Source organism: Austrofundulus limnaeus, unplaced genomic scaffold (assembly GCF_001266775.1).
Source record: "Austrofundulus limnaeus strain Quisiro unplaced genomic scaffold, Austrofundulus_limnaeus-1.0 Scaffold152, whole genome shotgun sequence".
NCBI classification, from domain to species: Eukaryota; Metazoa; Chordata; class Actinopteri; order Cyprinodontiformes; family Rivulidae; genus Austrofundulus; species Austrofundulus limnaeus.
In genome coordinates this window covers 203,956-224,427 of record NW_013952554.1, presented here as the reverse complement: position 1 = coordinate 224,427, position 20,472 = coordinate 203,956, and the positions used below count along the sequence as shown (strand labels likewise).

Genomic DNA, 20,472 nt, shown 5'->3' with positions numbered 1-20,472 from the left:
GTGTTGCCCAGTTGGATGGAAAGCTTCAGTGCTTAAACATAATTTTATGGACTAATTGTTGTTTTTAATTTAATATGTTCGCTTGACATGATAAAATTTTATAAATAATATAAATAAATAAACTGAACTGAATTACTGTAATACATTTTACTGTGAGCTGATTTATTTTGCGGACCCCTAAGCTGTGGTTCACAGACCCCTGGGAGTCCTAGGACCCTAATTTGAGAACCTCTGCTCTGCTGTACATCTAGACTGAATTTTGGATGTGAAGACGTGATGAAAACAGAAAATATAAAAGTTTTAGAAAGAATTTATTTCAGTAGTTTTTGACACGTGGGTCCACATTCAATGTAAACAAAGCGCTTTTGCTTTGCACCAACTGCTGTGACGTCATCACTGATGACCTATTTTCACTGATACCTGTGCAAAGAGGAAACATAAGGACATTATTTTCTTTGTAATGGTAATTTCCTGTGGATTATTGGGTGATGCAGCATACTGTATCAGATATGTCCTGCATCCTGGCATGAAGAGGAGGAAGGAGGAGGAGGAGGACTTTGTTCCCTGAGCTGCCCACGGTCCTCCCCGCACATGACCTCATTCCGGGAGGAAGAGGAGGAGGAAGAGGAGGAGGAAGAGGAGGAGCTCAGCCCACCTTTGGTGAATTAAGTTACGGAGTGAGTTCATGTGGAGGTACCGTTCACAGGACCAGGACAACTTTCATTTTGCTCTTTTTACACCCATGACATTTCTCAGGTAAGGTTAACAAATAGGTGGTCCGTGTGGCGTTCAGGAAAGTGGGATATTAAGATAATAATAAAGGAAAGAAAAAACGTTTTGGTGGAAGTTTGTCTCGTGGGGAGGAATGTCTGGGCATGCCCACGGTTGAATAAAACCAACGGGACTGACAGCTAACTAAAACTGAGCACTTTAATTGTTCAATTACCTTGTTTTTATTATCTTTCAGCCTTTTTTTCTGTTCGAGCTTTTTCCATTTGGTCGGAAATGAAGGAAACTTTGAGCCAAAAAAAGCGAACTAAGTCAGGTTTCAGTATACTTTCGTTCAAATTGGTTTGAACATTAACTAAGTTTAACTCTGAAACTATTGACTGAACGTGTTTTTTTCTTAGTGTCATGGCTTTAAAATACCAACAGTAGTGTTCTACAGCAGGGGCGCCCAAACATTTTTTTCCCAAGAGGGCCAAAAATGAGAATCTATCCAGGGCTGCGGACCAAATGCAGTAATACAATACATGAAATACAAATATTAATTTAGTAAAGTCCTTTATTTTGTAACGATTAAGCCAGCAGCCAGTTTGGTGGCCTGCTTTTGTTTTAGTCTGGGTACTTGGAGAAAATCTGCCATATCCTCAAGTAGCAAAGGTTCATGGGAAATTTCGTAAATTGATAAAATATGCCTTATAACGTGTGCAAATCTACATGTGCATTTAAATCTAATCTAAATGTCACTTTTTGCTTGTATTTCATATTTAATCTTAATATATCAAAGATAAAGTCAGAACCATGAGTGAAAACTACCTGCACCACAGCCCTTTATAGTTATTGAGCCAATGGATGAAAAGACAAAGTGGAAATACTTTTTCTGCATAGGACGTCAGGTTACAACCAATGTCAACTGCTGGTGGGCCAAATCAAATGGCTTGGCGGGCCAAATTTGGCCCGCGGGCCCCACTTTGGGCTCCTCTGGTCTACAGTGTGGATGAGCAGCAAAATAACGAGGGAATTAAAACCATTGTTCTTTCACAAGGAGAAACTAAATCTTTTATTAATTAGTTAATTTCAAAAAGGAGAAACTAAATCTTACGTTTTCTGGTAAAATGGTATGTTTAATCTTTATTAGTACTATAGAAAAATAATAAACTGATTTGTGTTTATTTTTAAACTCTTTTAAAAAGACTTTAATAACCAATAAGTGAAAACAAACACAGGGCATATTTCTCCTAAAAACAATTTTACATCAAGTACTGAGTGGTCACACCTGTACATAATTAATCAMTTATGTAGGACAATGAAGATGCATCAGCAGCTGCTGCAATCACCTTGTTTCCCACAATTTATTTATTTTTTTAAAGTCAGAATACTCTTCTGTGTTGTCTTTAGTTGCTCCAGTTCTGCTAAGTGTTGTTAATAATTGAGTTCCTGCTGGAACACGTCACATTACGTCACAATTCATGTACCACTCAGCAAATGTCAAGATGAGAAATATTAATGACGGGAATACATTTGTGTAAGTTAAGCAAATGTTGGTAAATTTTGTTAATTGACAAATATATATTGGCCACAAATGAATCGGTGATGGTGTTTATCAGGAACTGGTTGCCTTTAATTTCTAAAGATCAGTCAAAAAAGAACTCATAAAATGGTTTTAAAAGTGTATTTGCAAAAAATACATTTGAGCAGACATATGGAGTGAAATTATGTAATAATCTGGGTGATACAAATTATTTAATATACAATACATGTCAAACATAATACTATTAAATATTGATGKAATTATTTGCAGGTTATTTTGTAGTTGGGTTTGATTTGTGGTTTAATGTTTATGTAGATACTGTATATAATTTCTTCACTTATTAAGAAATAATAAGGTTGTCATGGGTTGTTTGCAGTTTTTTAGATCAGTTTTACAAGTGAATGAGTGAGATGAATAAATTGATTGGCCAATTTATGTTTGCGTAGTATTGTTGACGATAAACTACCCAATCTTATTTATCAAATTTATACCAGGTCTCCTCACATCAGCTTTAGTTTTAATATGGCTTTGCCAACTCTCATTTTATAGCTACTGGCCAAAAACTACACACCCAATACCATWGGGCTGCCACGATTAGTCTATTAATCGACGACTAATCGATTATTAAAATAATCCATGACTAATTTAATAATTTAATTTTAATCGATTTTTGTTCTTTACTTTGTTTTTCTCTCCAAACTGCTTTGACAGCTTCCACTGCCACATCTGCCTTCTTTCTGTCCTTGACACACATGCACAGTAGTGGTAACTGGGGTAGGCCGTGGACGTCACAAGACATTATACAGACAGGCTCTGGTATCATGGCTACCTGGCAATGGAGCTCAAAAGTGTGGGATCATTTTAAGAAAATGAAAGAGAAACCTGTGCAATATCTGCAGAGCAGAACTTGCCTTCCACAGCAATTATTTTTAGTTAGCATATAGCTAAAATCTAACGACTGTTATATAATAGCAGCTGCATTCTGGCGTGATAAGCTGTATGTTTTATATTCAATTAACATATGATCCGATTAGTCGACTAATCAAAAAAATAATCGATGATTAATCGGCTATAAAAATAATCGTTTGTGGCAGTTGTACAATACCAGTCCAGTTCTAGAAGTGGCACTTCAGAACAGAGGCAGGCAACCCTTAAACCCGATCATCTGGACTGCAGGATACCCGGGAAATTGTGCAACATTTTCTAAATAAAGGTTTGCTTGATTACAGTTCTGCAGATTATTGGAAATTTTCCAGTTTAGATCCACATTAAAAAAAAATAATTATGTCATGACTCCTTCATAGATGTTCTAAAACAATAAATTTATTTAATAGGTCTACATTTACTTTAAAARGTTAATTTAAACTATATACAATTGTGAGGGCCTGCTTTTTTTATGTTAGCCTCTACTTTATGATTAGACAGGGTGGATTTGAAAGCAGGACCCAACCCAGATTTAGTAGCAGGCTAAAACACTGTAATCGTGTCCACCCACTGAAATTGACTCATTGAAGTTTGACCACTAACTCGGGCTGTTTTTCAGAGAAAGATGAAACTAAGTCAGGTGCTTTGAAAATCAAAGCCTTGTTTTCACCTTTAAAAAATTGCCCGTAAATGTCAGGATGAAGCTTTCTTCGATTTTTGYTCACAAAGTTGTCAATTCAACGCTCTCTCTCTCTAACAGCTGTAGAAAATCTTCACAACCTCCTGGCTTTCTCATCTTGACAGAAGCTGTCACAAGTGCTACACGAAGTGTGATGTTTTTCATTAGAAACTCAACAGGTGGAACAAGCTTTGTTTTTGAAAATCACTCCAGTGGCCAAATATTCTCTGCCTCAGTTTTCCAGTATCATTCTGTGTCATTTTACGCCCTTCATGAAACAATTACAATTGGGGTTTTTTTTTCACGCTTTTGTGCCAAAAACAGAGTTTTTCCAGTTGTCTGCTGTTAGATGTTTGTATTACTGTGCAGAAAATAAAAAAAAGTCTGCTTTTTCTCACTCTCTGGAGCTTGGTTCCCATGGTCCACAGCCAAGTGGCCAATAAAAGATGCTGGCATCAGAGTTGTATTGTTATGGCTGAGTAGGGAACATTGCAAGAGCCAGTGACCCAACAGGGTGCACAAACTGAGTCGTTGCTTGTCAGATGTGTAATAGTTTTGTCCTGTTGAACATAGTCTTTTCCCCCAAAAGGAAAACCAGATTAGTGAGACTGAACCTTGAATACAGTGCTGAGAAATACTGTTGTAGATGAAGGAAACCAAACTCGTACTGCACGTTTGCTCGTGTCTAGCCATGTGGCACTGTGGTATTACTCTAAGTCTCACTAAGAGTGTTACAGCGTCGAGCATTGTGTTGCATCATGTTGTGCTTCTTGTGATTTGAATCAAATTCAGTCAAATCTGTCTGTTTTGGTTTGAGCAGCCAAGGTGTGTGAGAACTGTCATTAAAATTCTTGATGCATTTCCAATCGGCTCGTTTGCAGTTTAAGTGCAAATAAGTCCAAACTACAAGAAAACTGTCAACTATCAAGTCCAGGTCCTTAAAGACCACTATCCTGCATGTTTTAAAGGTTTCTCTCAAACACACCTGATTTAAATGAATGGGTAATTAACAAGCTTCTGAATAACTTGAACAAGGTTACATATAAGACATGCACGATGGTGGTCCTCAAGGACCAGGATTTGGGCACCCCTGGTTTTTAATGTGTTGCTATGGGTTTGTGTATATAAAAGAGCAACTTAATGGTCAACTTTTAATCTGACGTGGTGTTTGTTGAGATATTCACTGGGGGTGTAAGAAAATGTCAATTCGCTGAAATATTGCAATATTTAATTTTCCCATATTGTATTGATTCTCTAAAGCAGTGGTTCCCAAACTTTTTGTCTTCTGACCCACAAAATATCCATGGCAAAAACTTGTGACCTCAAATADTACTGGTCTGAGTACATGAACTTCGTTAATAACCCTAAAAACACAGGCTTTTTGACAATCTAAGCAGCTTTTACACAAATATAAATACTTATTTTTACTTATTTTGTGTTTTGTAATAATTATAGGGAATATATTACATCAGCAATTATTTTATTACCCTTTAAATTGATTTCTGGAGATTATCCAAGGTGCTTCATGACCCATAATTGGGTCCCAAGCCCAACTTTGGGAACCAAAGTGCAGTGGTTCCCAAACATTTCAGCTTTTGACCCACAGAATAGTACAAAACAGTAGCAGAGACCTGTGACCCCCAACTATTTTTGGATGATAAACATTTGTATCAGGTCAACTAAACATGGGCATAGTAACAATATTTTTTATGCTACATTCATCCATTTTAAACACACTAACCTCACTCATTTGTAACAACTAAGGCAAAAATGTAATTAATTCATAAAATCTTTTCAGGACCCCACCTTGATGTTTCGGGACCCCACTTTGGGTCCCAACCCCAACTTTGGGAAACACTGCTCTAAAGCACTGTTGATTTTTAATTAAGGCTTAAAATGTAAACTTTCATTCAGCAGTTAATTTTTGTGTTAAAATTTAGCCTCGGAACCGTTAGTTGGCAGTAGCTGCCAGCTGTTTGGCTCCTACACTGATTTTCCTGAGAGTTTTTTATTATTATTATTATTTTTAGGAGCCAGAGAGTTCAGCTGGGTCTCAATTTATGGGCTGCATCCTCATTAGTATGTAGCCCAGCTGGGCCATGTGGGCCACATCCTCCCCAGTCTGGGTAGGCTGCATAAAACTGCAGTGAAATGAAGACAGTCTAGCCTTTGCTTGACGTCGGTTTGCGTGACCTGACCACGTGCTACCCCATTACCATAGTGATTGGTTTCATATCGACTCAACATGCACTGGGATGCGTATTCACGTCTTTTCACTGGGAGAATTCACGTTTAAAACGTTACACGTAAATAAATATGTTAATTAAAAAAACATTAATAATTTGCGTCTAGCTCCAGTATCAGTACTTGTAGTTGCATTTTATTTAACATCTAATTGCAGCTTGAATTTCATCATCCAAGCTACTAAACTTGCATTTAAAAACAAATTCTTCTGTCCGTGATGAATTTTCAAACTACGACAACTTGGTAAAAAAAATAAAAACTTTGCCGTCTTCATTTCTCTGTTCATTTTGCTGTTGGCACATTGGATCCTGAGATATCTTCGGCCAGGAAGGATGCTCGAATGCATCCTTGATTTTCGCAATTTTGTGGGCGCGGGGCAGTGACGTATGTGGACGACAAATGCGCAATCATGAGGATGCAGCCCATGAATTGAGACACAGCCTATAATTCTAGATCAAATGTTAGCATTGTGAGTAAACATTATCACTAAGTGCCGATGGGTGAATTGGAGTGGATAAGATCAGCATCCCACTGCCTCAAAGCAGAGGTAGATTTGACAACTATATTAGCTGGGCTGTCCTGTATTTTAAGCTGGGTACTGCWCGCACTACCACCATAAGATGTAACACAGACTGTAGCTGCTTCTTTTCATTTGTTCACTGAAAGAACACAATATATTGGCTACTGTTAGGTGACCATATTTTTATAATTAATAAATATAAATCTAAAAGCTGCCACAAATATATGATCAAACTATTTAATAGCATAGTTAAACTAACTATTGAAAACATGGATGAAATAAGAAATACGAAACATATAAAACACAGTTTTTTAAAATTAGAAGTTTTGGAGAAAAAATAGTTATATCTTGCTTTGCTTGCACAATCACAATATATCGTATTGTGTCCCCTGTGTCATGTTTAGGGCTGCAACTGATGACAATTTTGATAGTTGACTAATCTGCAGTTTTTTTTTTCAATTAGTGGATTAGTCAATGRAAGTTGGCAACATTCACTTCAGTTTCTGACATCATACTTTACCAAATTCTTAAGCAGTAAAAACAGATTCCTAATTGATAATGTCATGGCTGAAGATTAATTCTTGAAAGGCTTTTACAGAAGTGAGTTGTTCCACTAACACTTTTTTGATTTGCACTTTTTATGATGGCAGATCATCAAAGTAAAAAAAAAAACAAAAAAGGAATATACCCACAAAAATATATAATTGCCTTGAAACAAGACAAACCAGAGTAAAAAAATATATAATAGGAAATATACATGATTGATTTCCTCCATACAAGTTGACACATGTTATAAATACAATCTGCATTAGTTCCCTACAGGAATGAGTAACTTTGAGATGCTTATATAACATTTTTGGGTTAGTGTTACACGGTCAGTGATTTGAAYTTCAATTCTCCACCCAAATACAGTTTAACTTACTGTATGTGTAAGATAATAGCTATAGATAATAGATGCATAATATAAAACAATCAAACAAAAGAATAAAGCCTGCATTTATAGCTTTGGGGTAAAGTATCACACAAAAGCCTATTATGCAACTGCATTAAGAACTAACAAAGGCTTTTCTTTAACTGACCTCGTATAAAAATATTACAGAATATCAGCATTGCATTTCCACTTGCCCTAACATAACATGTTGGCCTTTTTTTAATGTATACAACCAGGAAATGTATCAAATCAAAACGTGTGTATCCTCTGATGAGTTGAGAGAAAATGATTTACAACCTGTTTTCAAACACTGTATCTGTATTTAAATCATATGCGTTTGCAAGCTCTTCTTGGCAACAGCTGTTACTGATTTACAGTTTGATCCAATCTTTTTGAACCCCACCCCCCGAGACTGGGAAGACATGGAGTGGGGTCAAAACAGAGAGGTGTAGTGTGCTGTTAATGCAACAAACATTGGAATGCTAATTTGTGTGCAGAGTTATTTGCAAAGAAGAAAGGAGCATGTTTCCAACTGCACTTCAAAGTTTCTGAGATCTTCTATCGGCCATTAATTCAGAAGACATTTGTTAAATGTTAAAAGCATGTAATATTTCCTTTTTGGGGTTTGGACATGGGAAGGATTAAGGGGAATGTGCTGCAAGCTGTGCAGGCTTTGCAGCACATTTGTGTGTCGAAGCACTCAGAATGGCTGTGTTAGAAGAAGAAAGTTCCTAAAAGCAGACCATGGCACATGCTTGGAAATGATTTTACTTGGGCCACATGTCATTATTGTGCAGCATATGCTGTTTTCAGCTTTTTGTTCTTCTGGCATTAATATTTTTTTGTGGATTGATGGAATTTTCACTGACAAGTTCCTATAAAGACGAAGCCAGCCCACCCCTGGTGAACCTTGTGCCTCTTTTAATTCCTTGATGCTTGCTCCATTTCTGAAAACTCACATCTGTGCGGGACACGGCTGTTTCTGTGATTTTTATGAACGACCGCATGAAGCTGGAATTGTCTGTGTGACCATTTCAGAAAACTGTTGAAGAAATAGCCTTAAATAAGTCATCAGCAAACATGGATCCGGGATGATTGTACCCATTTTTTGAAGATAAMTTGGTGAAACAAATCCTTTTTTGGATTTGTGAAATTGTCTCTAACATTTTTTTTAAACTGCTTGGTGTGTGAAATTAATTCCCATAAGAGCAGTAAAGCTGGAGCCTGAATCATAATCCATTTCTTGTGACAACCATACCTCTGTTTATTTGTTTTAGCTCTCTTATCCTCCGTGGATTAATGCCACTTGCCACAAATTAAGAAGTCTGCACCAATTTAAAACTGTCCTTTCTGAACTCTGATTGCTGTGTTCAGTTTACAGAATGGACTGAAAGGGATTAAAAAAATCCCTCACTTTTTATAATTTGACAAGTGGTGATAGCTTATCTTTTTAAAGGATTAATTTTTTGAAGCTGTGTTCAATTACTCTTAAACTCTGTGTGCCTTTTTGTTTACATGCATTCATAATTCTTAATGTTTTGAACTTGATAAGAGTTTTGACCTCCTGACTAATAACCCATAATATTCTTTAGTAATATGTTGCAGGAACTTCCTGTAGACCTTAAAGCACTGCTTTGTTAATGTTTTACCCTAAATCAAATACCAATGGTCCTGGRAGGCAAACATCAAATTTAGTTTAGTTCAGATTGGTCCATCTTCATTTTCCATCTACTTGAGACCTTCATTAACATCCTCTACAGCAGATAAGTAATAATCTATTAGGATATAATCTGCTGAGATAATGTGAGTTAATGACAGCAATTCTAATAAGAAAATTGTTGGTACTCGATGTGAAGCTAATTCTTTCTCTGAAGAGGTTATCTCAAAGATGGGGAGTGAAAAAGTAATCCATGTTACCTAATGCTTTGTTTATCTAAATTATTGTAGGTCATGTAGAAGTGAGTCAGATTTAGTCATTGCACAGTGTCTGAGGTGTTTTTGGAGATGTGATTGCAAATCAACACTAGAGCTTCTTATTTTTGACAGCGTTGTGCTTAAAAATAAATAAACTTCGGTGGATTATTACAGTCTGAATGTTTTTTATTGCGTTCCCTGGCTCTGTTTTTGACTTTATTTGCCAGTATAAGAAGTTACAAAAAGGTTTAAAATTCCCCTTTGTCTCATTTTGTCTTAGGATACATACTTCCYCTCTTTGATGGGCCTCTGAAGGCAGGAAACAAAGCAGTAAACCTCTTTTTGTAAAATATCACTTCTGTTGTTTCCTTTCAACTCCTTCTAGTATGAGTAACAACCTCCTTTCTTTAGCGCCTGAAAATCGGACTATCATTCAGACCGTCTCCACACGCTTCCTCTTTAACATTTGGTTGCCATTGTTTTGTGCCGCTTGAACTTAGAGACCGGACCGGGCCAGTTTCCTGCACTCAGTGAACAGACGGTAAAAGAATAGATAATTATGGAGTCTGCATGAGAATTGAAATGTTCCACTTCCAAACAGTGTTTTTAAACCAGTTTGAAGGTCAGCGTTGGCGCTTTCACGTTGCTATGCCACCGGTGTTGTAATCTGAGTAAGATCATTCATGTAGAATTGGCATCATATTACAGCAGGAAAGAGGTGAACAAATGGAGAGGAAAAGAGCTACTTGCCTTAACGCTTGGAAAGTGGYGAGGTTGATCGGAGTGCTCTCTATTATCTGTCACCAAATCGAGGGCAAAGTTGACTCTAACTCGCCAATAATCCACACAAGTAAAACACTTTCCTTTCAGAGGCATTCTGGGAAAACAGTCCCACTTTCCTTCCATATATAGCTGTCTGTCCAGATAACACCAGACTGGCCACATGGCCCCATTAACCTCATGTCTTGTCAACATTGTGCAGGTGAGGATATTTTTCTTCCCCTCAGACTGAGCCATATCACATGAGAAATGACCTAAAAACACACGTTGATAACCCCAGGCACCTTTTTAACCGCTCTGAACTTCAATTTCTCTTTCCTGAAAGGAACCTGTCTTGACATTGCACCACAGATTAGTCTTGTTTTATTGTCACCTTGAGCTTTTCCAAAGAAACCGTCTTGGTGCTGAAATACTGTATGTCTGGGTGAAAATGCCAGAAGTAAGGGGGAGACGAGCTCATCCATGAATGGAGTCTTTTGGATGGATTCTGTCAGCTATCGGGATATTTAGAAAACTGTTAAAGACCTTCAAGGACTACATTATTGTTCTCTTCAACCAAAAGGACAGCATGATGAGCACACTGCTCGGCTGTTTCCATGGCCAAGTGTGAATATTTAAGAGTCTGTTTTGTCTATTCAGTCAGCGTGTGTCTGCAGAAACCTGCAAGTCTCTGTGGGGCTTTGACTGCTCTGTTGTAATATCAAGAGGCCTCTTCTAGGGGGCCATGCTAATATCTGAACCCATCTTAAATGCAGCGGAATGGACCTGACCTTGAGGGCTTGAGGAATCTTGATCCCCATCGTTCTGCATACCACACAGTCCGTGGCTCCTCTCTAAGGAAACTTTCTTATAAAGGTCACAGAATATTACCAGCTGAGCAGTGCTTTTTTTTCTTTCTTCTCTTCAGTGTAAAGACCAGGTGTTCCCAAACTTTTCCATGCCAAGGCCCCCAAAACAGCATTAGCCTCTAGCCGGGGATGCCCCTGCAAACCCATAAACAATATTACAAAATGTATAAGGAAACATCAACTTTTAGATATATTTGTCTAACTCTTATTCACTATTCAATAATTATTACATTTGTTTAGCATTAGAACTAGCTTTTTAACAGACTAGATAGGAACAGGACAAAAGAAATCAAACATCTCAAGCTCTCTTAAATAACATTTCAATACATTATTATAACTTACATTTTAAAGTAATGATTGAAAAACAGAACATATTTTTTGATGATGATTTAGAATATTTATTAGGTTAAATTTTTTTATTTAATTTTTCTCCAGCTTTCTGAGACCCCCACTTTGAAAACCACTGGTATAGATGATCATAGATAAACTATAATTGCAGTTCTCTTAGTCAGGGCTACACTGTATCARGAAAACCTGTGATGTGTGACACCAGTGCTTTAATATTATAGAAATTATATGACTTATATGTGTGAAGTGTTAATGTGAAATAAACTAATAATACATCATTTCCATTCCAAYCTGACAGTTTTATTATACAGTGCTTCTAGACACAGCTGCTGTAGTAACTGTAAAACATTTTTTGATGCTCTTTACTGAAAAATGGCCCCTASTATCATTTAAAAAAAATAAATAACATTTGAGAATAAGTTAAAGACTTCAAAAAAAAAAGTTCAACCTAAATCCAGCTGCTAATTCTCTCATTGCAGTTGTGCAACATATTATCCACTGACGAAGTGGTTGTGATTTAATGTGGTACCTCTGGTCCACTTTTTTGACAAAACGCACAAATCAAACATTTGTGCCAATTATTCATTGCAGTTTTTTTTGGTATTCCTATTTTACAGGCCGTAACTGCGATGACAAAAAAGTTGTGATATTTTGTGCAGTCCTAGTAGACGTGTCCCAGTCCCTTACCTGAGAATGAAAAGAGTTGTTACAATATAAACTGTAGTGTCTGATTCTCAGTGGGCAGCATGAGTGTTTGTGTCTGGTGGCTTTAAAAGGGCAGAGGGCATGGGAGGAATTTGTCATGTTGGCTTTTGGAGTTTTAAGAGGGCGTTTCTCATTTCCTGAATGTTTTCCTGGGTGGTATTTATTGTTACTGTGGAGATGAGCAGCAGGCTCCCACACATGTGCCAACAGCTCCATCAACAAGGCCATGAACTGTACTGTACTGTACAAAACTAACAAATCCTACGCTATTCTGTGGAAAACAAAAGACACCATTCTTATTATCTGAACCGATGTATTGATAGAAATACCTAACATCTAGAATCAGCTATTTTAGCTTTCTCAAAAACATAAAACCAAACGGGTCAAATTGGAAAAATAGATTTAAAAAAAGAGTAAAGTTTAACTTTAGCATTTTGATTTAAGGTTTGGCTTCAGAGATTACACCTATTGAAAACTTCATTATGTGTCCAGCCAGTTCTGAATTGAAAAGACTTAAAGGCTTTAACTAATACACCTCCACCCGCCAGAACCAATTGGGTTGAGGCTTTGCTTCAGAGTTTCATCTGACACTATCAAAGGGCAAATCGATAGCTTCTCTCAGAGCAGCAGCATGAAGACCAGAAACATTTAGAGGCTGACTTTTAGTTGAGAATGGTGTGTTTTGTTTGCAGATGACTTATCCTTATTAAGTAAAACCAGTCTTTGCTTTTCATTGGAAGGAATGCCTAGCTGCTATTAATACAGTACAGCAAGCAGGCTGCAATGCATTTTAGAGGGTTAAAAGGGGGAAAAAGACCCAAATTACTGTTTTGCTGCTGCTTCTTTAAGGATGTTTTTGACCAGTGTACAAAAACATTAAATCACAAACCATTCCAAAGTAAACAAGCACCACCAGGCCATACTTTTGACTTTATTTTGTAGCGTTTAACTCTTAAGAACTCAAAATACAGATAAGCTTGTGAGATGTAGATATCAATTGAAAACACAAAAGCTCAGGGCACATAACATCAATTACATGTGGAATTCAGGGCATTCAACAGAGTGTTTTCCTGCATGGCATGATAACAGAACTTGTCCTTTTCTGTTCAAATATTGAAGCATTCTTTCCATGCTTCCCTCCTCTGATGACCTGCAGGTTTGGGAGAGCTGTGGGAAAGCTCAGTATGAAACTGGGATRTCCACCATTTGCACAATGCTCTGTTTTTGAGGACAAATTTCAGGTGGTGGCATTAAAACATTCAGCCTAAAATCTTTTGTAAATGGCTTTTTTTTATTTGCAGGTATAGGTGTAAACAAGTAGTTAAAATGTAAAACTGTGTGTAGCAGGAAAATGTCAATTGTTTTGAGTGGCAGTTGATGCATTTCATAAGTATATTCTTCATTCTACATGTAAAGGAATGACCATATCCATTCTTTTCCACTCTTAGGGTCTGTAAAGCCAGGATTCCAGGAGTCTTGCCATGTTCAAGTCAGTACTGAAGAAGAACAGAGATGGAGGCAAAGGGAGCAAGAAAGATTCAAGTATGTGAAATCTCAGGAGGAGAAAAAAAAAGGAAACTGATACCCCAAGCCCTTAGGCTCGGCTGCTAATCTCACATTGTGTTCATGAAGTTTTTTTTTTTTTTTTTCATGGAGACTCTGCTTTGTAAGGATTCTTTATTTGTTTGGACGTAGTAATTTARAATTGAAAAAGCAAAGCTTTTGTAAGCTTGAAGTTTAATCTCAGTTTCATTTAAAGCACTTTACCTACACTTTTGGTCTAGAAATATAAGCAACTTTTAATTTTTATTTTTAACATAAAATTGCTTAAGTCATGTTTATTAGATGGATTTTAAATTTAAAGCACTCACACTGAAAAGACTTGGGGCTGCTTTTAAATTTCATTTACTTAGGTTCATTTAATAGAATAATAAAACACAACAGTAGCTGATTTTTAGCACCATAAGTCTTTAAACTATAGATGTTGCCACAGAATGAGTTTTCTTCTTTGTGATGCATTGATAGGCCTTTACTGAAGCTGTGTAGTCATTGGTTTTTAAGCCTTTTATCCTTCAGTTTTGTATTCATCAAGATGAATCGATAAGTCCACTCATCCATATTTCACCCAAGTCGCAGAAACCCCGTGTTGTTTTTTTAGTATGTTTTGGGTCATTGGGCTTCACTGTCCATTTATATTAACCCAAGCAGACTCTTTATTCCTCTACACTCATATTGTCTGAAGTAAACAGTTGTGATCGAGTGACATTAGAAACCCATTTCAGATGGCATTTAGTGCTTTGAGTTCATTTTAAGCCACCCTCTTTTACACAACTTGAAACTGCAAGGGTTTTCTGAATATTCTGTGAGCATTTTTTTTTAGGTTTTGTGAATAAATTTTATACCCAGAAGCATTGGTGCATTTAGCAAATACCCTTGCTCTGGTTTGCTCTGTTTCATTAGACTTTGGCACATCTACAGGTCCAAAACCTTCACTTGGAAAAAAAAAAGGCTTCCAGCGTTATTCAGGCTTGAACAGTCTGCGGGGAAAAATGGTGTGGAAAAAATGAACAATACAACTTAGATCAGCAACACATTACGTCTCAYCTGTTTTAGACCTAACAATGACAACATCTTATACCTTCCATGTCCTTTTTTGCTTTCTAATTTTGACTCGGGGTGAGGTCTGTTTATTATGTCATAACAGATGTTTTACTTAGAAAATTTGTCTGCTAGCTTTCCACCGTGAGTAATTCTGAGTCACCCGTTAACAGCACATTCTAGATTAGTATCTTGTTCATGTAATGGGCGCTTCCAATGATCCATCTTGACACGGCAGATTGACCATTTATGTTTATATAGCGTCTACCAGTCTTAACTTGCTTCACCACCTCAGTGGTGGTTTCAGCAGCCTGATTCAGCAGTTAGACACATGTCTCATACCGCTGCTGCCTCTGCCTTTGTTTGATTCAATACTCCATGTTAAAATTAAAGGGGAAAGAGTTGCTCCATGTACTCATCCACACCACCTCCACTGCTCTGTAGTTGACTTTAAAGAAAAAAAGTCTATTAAAGACTTGAATGTAGAGCCTTTTATTGTAACTGCCCTGTATGTATGAATCACTTGATAACACAGCTTCTCTGTTATCTAGACACGCCAACACACTTAAACACAAGAGGATCTGTATACATGAAAGCTGGGAGAGTTGAGTTTTATGGCGGGATAAGTTTTTTTTTTATTTTTTTTTATCCCAACCCTACTTTTCCCAGTTGGCCCCCATCCATCAAACTCAAGCAGCTCCCTGTTCTTTTCTCATGCTGAGACAATAAAAATCAGGCCACTCCTCTTCTTGTTTAGGGCACTTTAGACAGATGAGAGGTCACTGGGGTTCAGCATCAAACTGGGGTCACTTTGCCCCATTGTTGTGCCTCCCATGAAGCTGAAATTTCAACTTTAAAACTTTAGCAGCTTTTTTAGTTGTTTAAATGAAAAATGCAGTCAGCTTGCTTTTAATTTCTTGACAAATTTCTCAAGCAGTAAAGTTTTTTTTAAAGAGTTGGTTGTACTACTTTAGATAAATGTTGGGACAAAATAGTTCAGCTCACTTTGTTTACCTGCCTGTCATGTCTGAAAAATTCCAGTCTATTCTTGTTACAAATCAAGATTAAAACACAACAAGCTCGACAATGAAAGCTATGCTAACCTAACTCAATATGCTGCAATGAGATAGAGATACCACACTGGACAGATTTTTATCCAGCATTGTAGGACTTGTGATTAAATGGGATCTTTACAACAGGCTCTTAAGCTTAAATCAAATGCTTTTTTAGCATGTTTTTAGTTTTAGTTTTTTTCTCATGCTATAAAATATTTTAATGCAGTGCTTCTAACATTTGCAAAAAATGTTTTTCCTTATATCCATGATAGTTTTTAAAAGTACAAATTTTGGTAAAAAAAAACTAAGCAAAAGTAACTCATAATGGAAAAAATTGGGAGGAAAGGCCTTGATAATGCTATAATTTTAAGATAGCGCCGCAGATGTTGCCTTAGAGTTCGTGGCTATGGACTGGAAGCAGCTTAAATATGGTCAAGGAAAGTTTGTCCGCATGCCAGATACCACTACAGTCATTAGCTTTCCTTTGGGATCTCCTCAATGCCAAGACCACAGAAAACACACAGTTTGCTAATTTAGTCTCCCCATCTTGGGCTCCTCCTAGATCTTTCTTCCCGTCTTAACTTTCCTAGAGTCATTCGGCAAGGAATTGGTTTGGAGTTGATGTTTTAAAATCTACATTTTTTTTTTATATGGTCTGTTATTTCAGTAATAGGATTTTGGTTTGCTGTAATCTGATGCTACTCATGTTATTTCATATACAAACAGGGTAACTAGAACAGTAATGGACTGTAAAATTCACCACATTTTGTAACAATAATGTCTTTTGTAAAGAAATATATTTTTTATATATTTTATATAAGGTAGATTTGTGCTGATTGGTCATAGTGTGTTGATGGAGACCATGMATGGAGTGGCTTTAGAGTGGGTGACTTTACACAAATTTGAATTCATAACAATTTTTTTTTATGAACACATTTTCTTATCAAGTCTWATCGGATATTTGGTGAAATGACCTGATTGACCCACTTTTTTTCTTCTCACAAAAGTAGCCCCATAAGTTCAGTACCTTCTGTTTCCCCTCTTATATACCCATTTTGTTTACAGTTAAGTGTCTGTTGCCTATTTCTCTGGCATACTCTTAAGTCAACCCATCAAGTAACTGAGAGAAATGACATTTTTGACTCGGCTTTGATCGTGTAGTGTTACTGTGTGGGTTGGGTAATACCTCTGAAGGCTCACCCAACATCAGGCTTCCCACACAATCAGCGCGGCTACTTTAAGCAGCTGCCAGACATTTGTTCTGTCTGTTTGGGGGATGACGCAGTGTTAATCACTATAACATCCACTGTTGTGCTCTCTTTGGAGCAATAACAGTTTCAGCTGTTTTTTTCTCCTCCATCTTGTACACACAAGAAGCTCCAGTTGGCAGGACTTCTTGCATATTGTTTGGCTGTATGTATACAGAAGCTACATACACCTGGGTTGGTAGGATATATCATTTCTTATAGATATGTTRGACATCCTAGGAAAGATAACTATTCAGTTATTAAAAGTGAGGGAGGATACATGCGACAAGCTTTCATTCCCTGCATAGATTTCGAACAACAGCATAGAGATAAAGTTTCCTCTATGGTTTTTACTCAGAAACAATCTTTTTTTTCTAATTTGAAAGAACTGACAATAATCCAACTTGCACAGTACATAATATATTATTATATTGGTGGCTTGCTGAGCTCGTAAGCTTTTAAAAGTCATTTTAAAGAGGCAAATCTTAACTAAAAAGCAATGCCATTTCAGTGAGATTATGTGAAAAATGAAGGGAATGTTTATGATGTTGAGGATCTGCGTACAAAGTAAAGCCTTTTGAGTGAGAGACCCTTAAGTACCTGTTGCCTCAGCTGTGGTGGTGAATGGTACAGTCTGTCTCTGCAGTTTCCACAAGCTTCTGGTGGTGTTTTGACAAAACACAAATTTATTGTGTAACAGCAAATTGTTACAAAAAAAGTAATTTTGTATTTTCCTAACAAACGTGACGCCATTCAAGGAAAAAAAAAAACAATTTAAGACTTATTGCCAAAAAGCATTGTTACGTCAAAAAACCAAACACTAATTTCCCAACTTTTTTTGCTAGGGCTTCTAATATTAAAATCTGTTTGAATCATTCGCTCTCTGTGGTGTTGAGTAGAACAGCTGGCACAGCAGAGATTCCTTTACCTGTTTGCATTATTTCCCCTTAATCTGCAACAACAGGAAAGGATTTTCTTCTTTTTTTATGTGGGAAGACTTTTCTCAATGAACAATAGCCACAGGTGGCTGAGTGGTTAGTTGTCAGCACAAAAAAAATCAACAGGTGTGAAAATCTCAGACTTTGAACAGGCTTTCTTATTTTTGGTTAAAACTGCTGCTGGAGGCTTATTTTGCTAATTCTGTAAAAAAAGTGTTCATTGTTGTTGAAGTGCAGTTTTCCAGCGTCACTGAGAGAAAGTACTGTACAGAATTCAGGATCACTGGAAATGATCTGCGACTTAAGCTGGCATAGGCCACATGATGCCTTACTGCTTAGAACAGGGGTGTCAAACCCATTTTCACCGAGGGCCTCATGGTGGCCCTCAAATGGCCAGTTTTAACCGAGTTCAGCATTTTGTGCTTAAGTTCAACTAAACAAGAAACATCACATTGCTCGTCTCATTGCTAACAATAACAAACTAACCAAGCTCTACATGGTATTTCCTGCATAGAAACAGCATTTTAACACTTCCTATTATGTGTATGACTGACTAAATGTGAAATAAACATTGAGAAATACTATTAAAAGAAAAGACTTTTACTGGTGGGATTAAAATAATTAACATGCATTGAGGGAGATAAGCAGCATACGCACATTTTAAAACATTAATGCATTTTTGAAGCTCTTGCAGACCACAAAGTGCAGTAGCAGGCCATATTTAGCCCACGGGCCTTGAGTTTGACATGTGGCTTAGAAATACTTTTGATCCATGAGAAATGCAACAATGGCTTTGTCTGTTTGTCATTTACACATCAGGCACGTTTCCATTTATGTTACTCATGCTTTATTCAAGAATACCAGTGACAGAACGAATGGAAATTCCCTTTTTGCACAAGACTAAACAGTGGGTCGTAAAAGCTGTGCTATAAAAGAAAAGTCCTCTCRGAATCAAGATTTTTCTCACAATATTGTCATATTGTCATAACTGCTCGTATTAAAGTTATTAGCATTGTTGCTTTGTGAAAACATGGTGACAATAGAGGAATGCAGCTGACATCATGTTTTTAAGTGTTTAGTTTTTTTTCTGGTTTTGTTATTTGTTTTATTTTTTATTTAGTTGTCAGTTTGAGTAATAAMACATTTTACTTTATTCAAGGAGATTATGATATGCACAGTGTCTGTATCGCTGTTACAGATTGTTTACGATATATTTTTCAACCTGAACAGGATAAAATGCAAGACATCCCATTACACACAGTTATTCACACTCACATAGACGCACACATACAAAGCAACAGACAGAATAAGAGGCAATATATAGATACATAAAATCCTTTATTTAACCCTGATATTTACTCAACCTCTGTTTCTTTTCCTTTTAAAAAGCATTTCCTAATAATGCATATATGAGCCTCTAGTTTGCTTTGTATGTCAACTTGACTGTTTTATTCTTCAATATTCCAGATAAAATAAACCTTTTTTATTTTTTATGTACATAGAGTACATAAAGAAGTCTAATTAGTTTTCTTTTTTTTAAACTTAATCAACATAAAACTGTATGAACAGGTGTGCGGTGGATTTTATTTTCTGGCTCCTGTTTGCTGCTTTTTGCTCCCAGATATATTTATATAGACTTTCATGTCCAGACAGTTATGCTAAGATTTAGAAAGGTGGAGAAAGAATGCACCTGATTTACAATGGAGSCCATTCAGTGCACAAGACCTACAGGGCTATCAAAGCACTGCGCAGCCAGCAGGCAACGATTAGCAGGGCGTAGCTCAAACCACATTTTTTGCTCGCGCACATTCATGTACGCGCACACAAACACACACGCAGACTCACCCACAAACCTCAGGTGTATCCACATTAAATACGCCCCGTCTTTCTTACTGAAAAGCAAAATAAGGGCTCTTGGGGAAAGCAGAGAACTTGGTTGGTCAGTCTCGTTGTTTCTGTTTTTTTTAAATAGATTTTATCTATTTACACCTGGCTCTATTTTATGAGTCTAAAAATGAAAGGTGTGGATGGAATCATTTTCCAGATATTCCACTTGTATAATGTACTAAACATTGCTAAGAATGGAAGCAGAATTTTAGCAACAACAACAAATAAAAACTTATTTAATTTTTTTGCCATAATGAAGCTTAAGAAATGGCATAGAGTTAAAAAAACCAAAAACTTTTCACAAGCAGGATACAGAACTCAAACCCAATTGTTTACTCAAACATTAGATATGCAGCCTACTGAGTTCCACTTGAACAGCATTTGTTAAAATCTTATCTCTGATTTATTTTCACTTGACTTGTTTTAGTTCCCATTTTGATTTAGGACACGTGGATAAGAAACTTCCCAAAATACATTTGAGTTTAGACAGACTTGCTCAAAGTGTTAGGTTTTTATTTTTATTTTTTTTTTTCAGTTTGGAAGAAGAATTAATGCCCATTTAGTGGAACAGAAAAAGAAAAAACCTCCTGTGAATTGTGT

General features: G+C 36.7%; 1 protein-coding gene across 2 annotated transcripts in view; it reads left to right on the top strand.

Moving 5' to 3' along the window:
- The first annotated feature begins 624 nt into the window (after positions 1 to 624).
- Positions 625 to 20,472, top strand: part of tanc1b (tetratricopeptide repeat, ankyrin repeat and coiled-coil containing 1b) — a 96,525-nt gene continuing 76,677 nt past the window's right edge. Inside the window, exons 1-2 of one of the 2 annotated variants that reach the window (XR_001310880.1) lie at positions 625 to 756; positions 13,596 to 13,689. Coding sequence is in view for 1 of the 2 variants with exons in the window: in XM_014016683.1 (XP_013872137.1) it covers positions 13,629 to 13,689 (61 nt within the window). In the remaining variant the exon portion in view is untranslated. The remainder of the gene's footprint in view (positions 757 to 13,595; positions 13,690 to 20,472) is intronic. The other variant, XM_014016683.1, reaches the window with a different exon arrangement.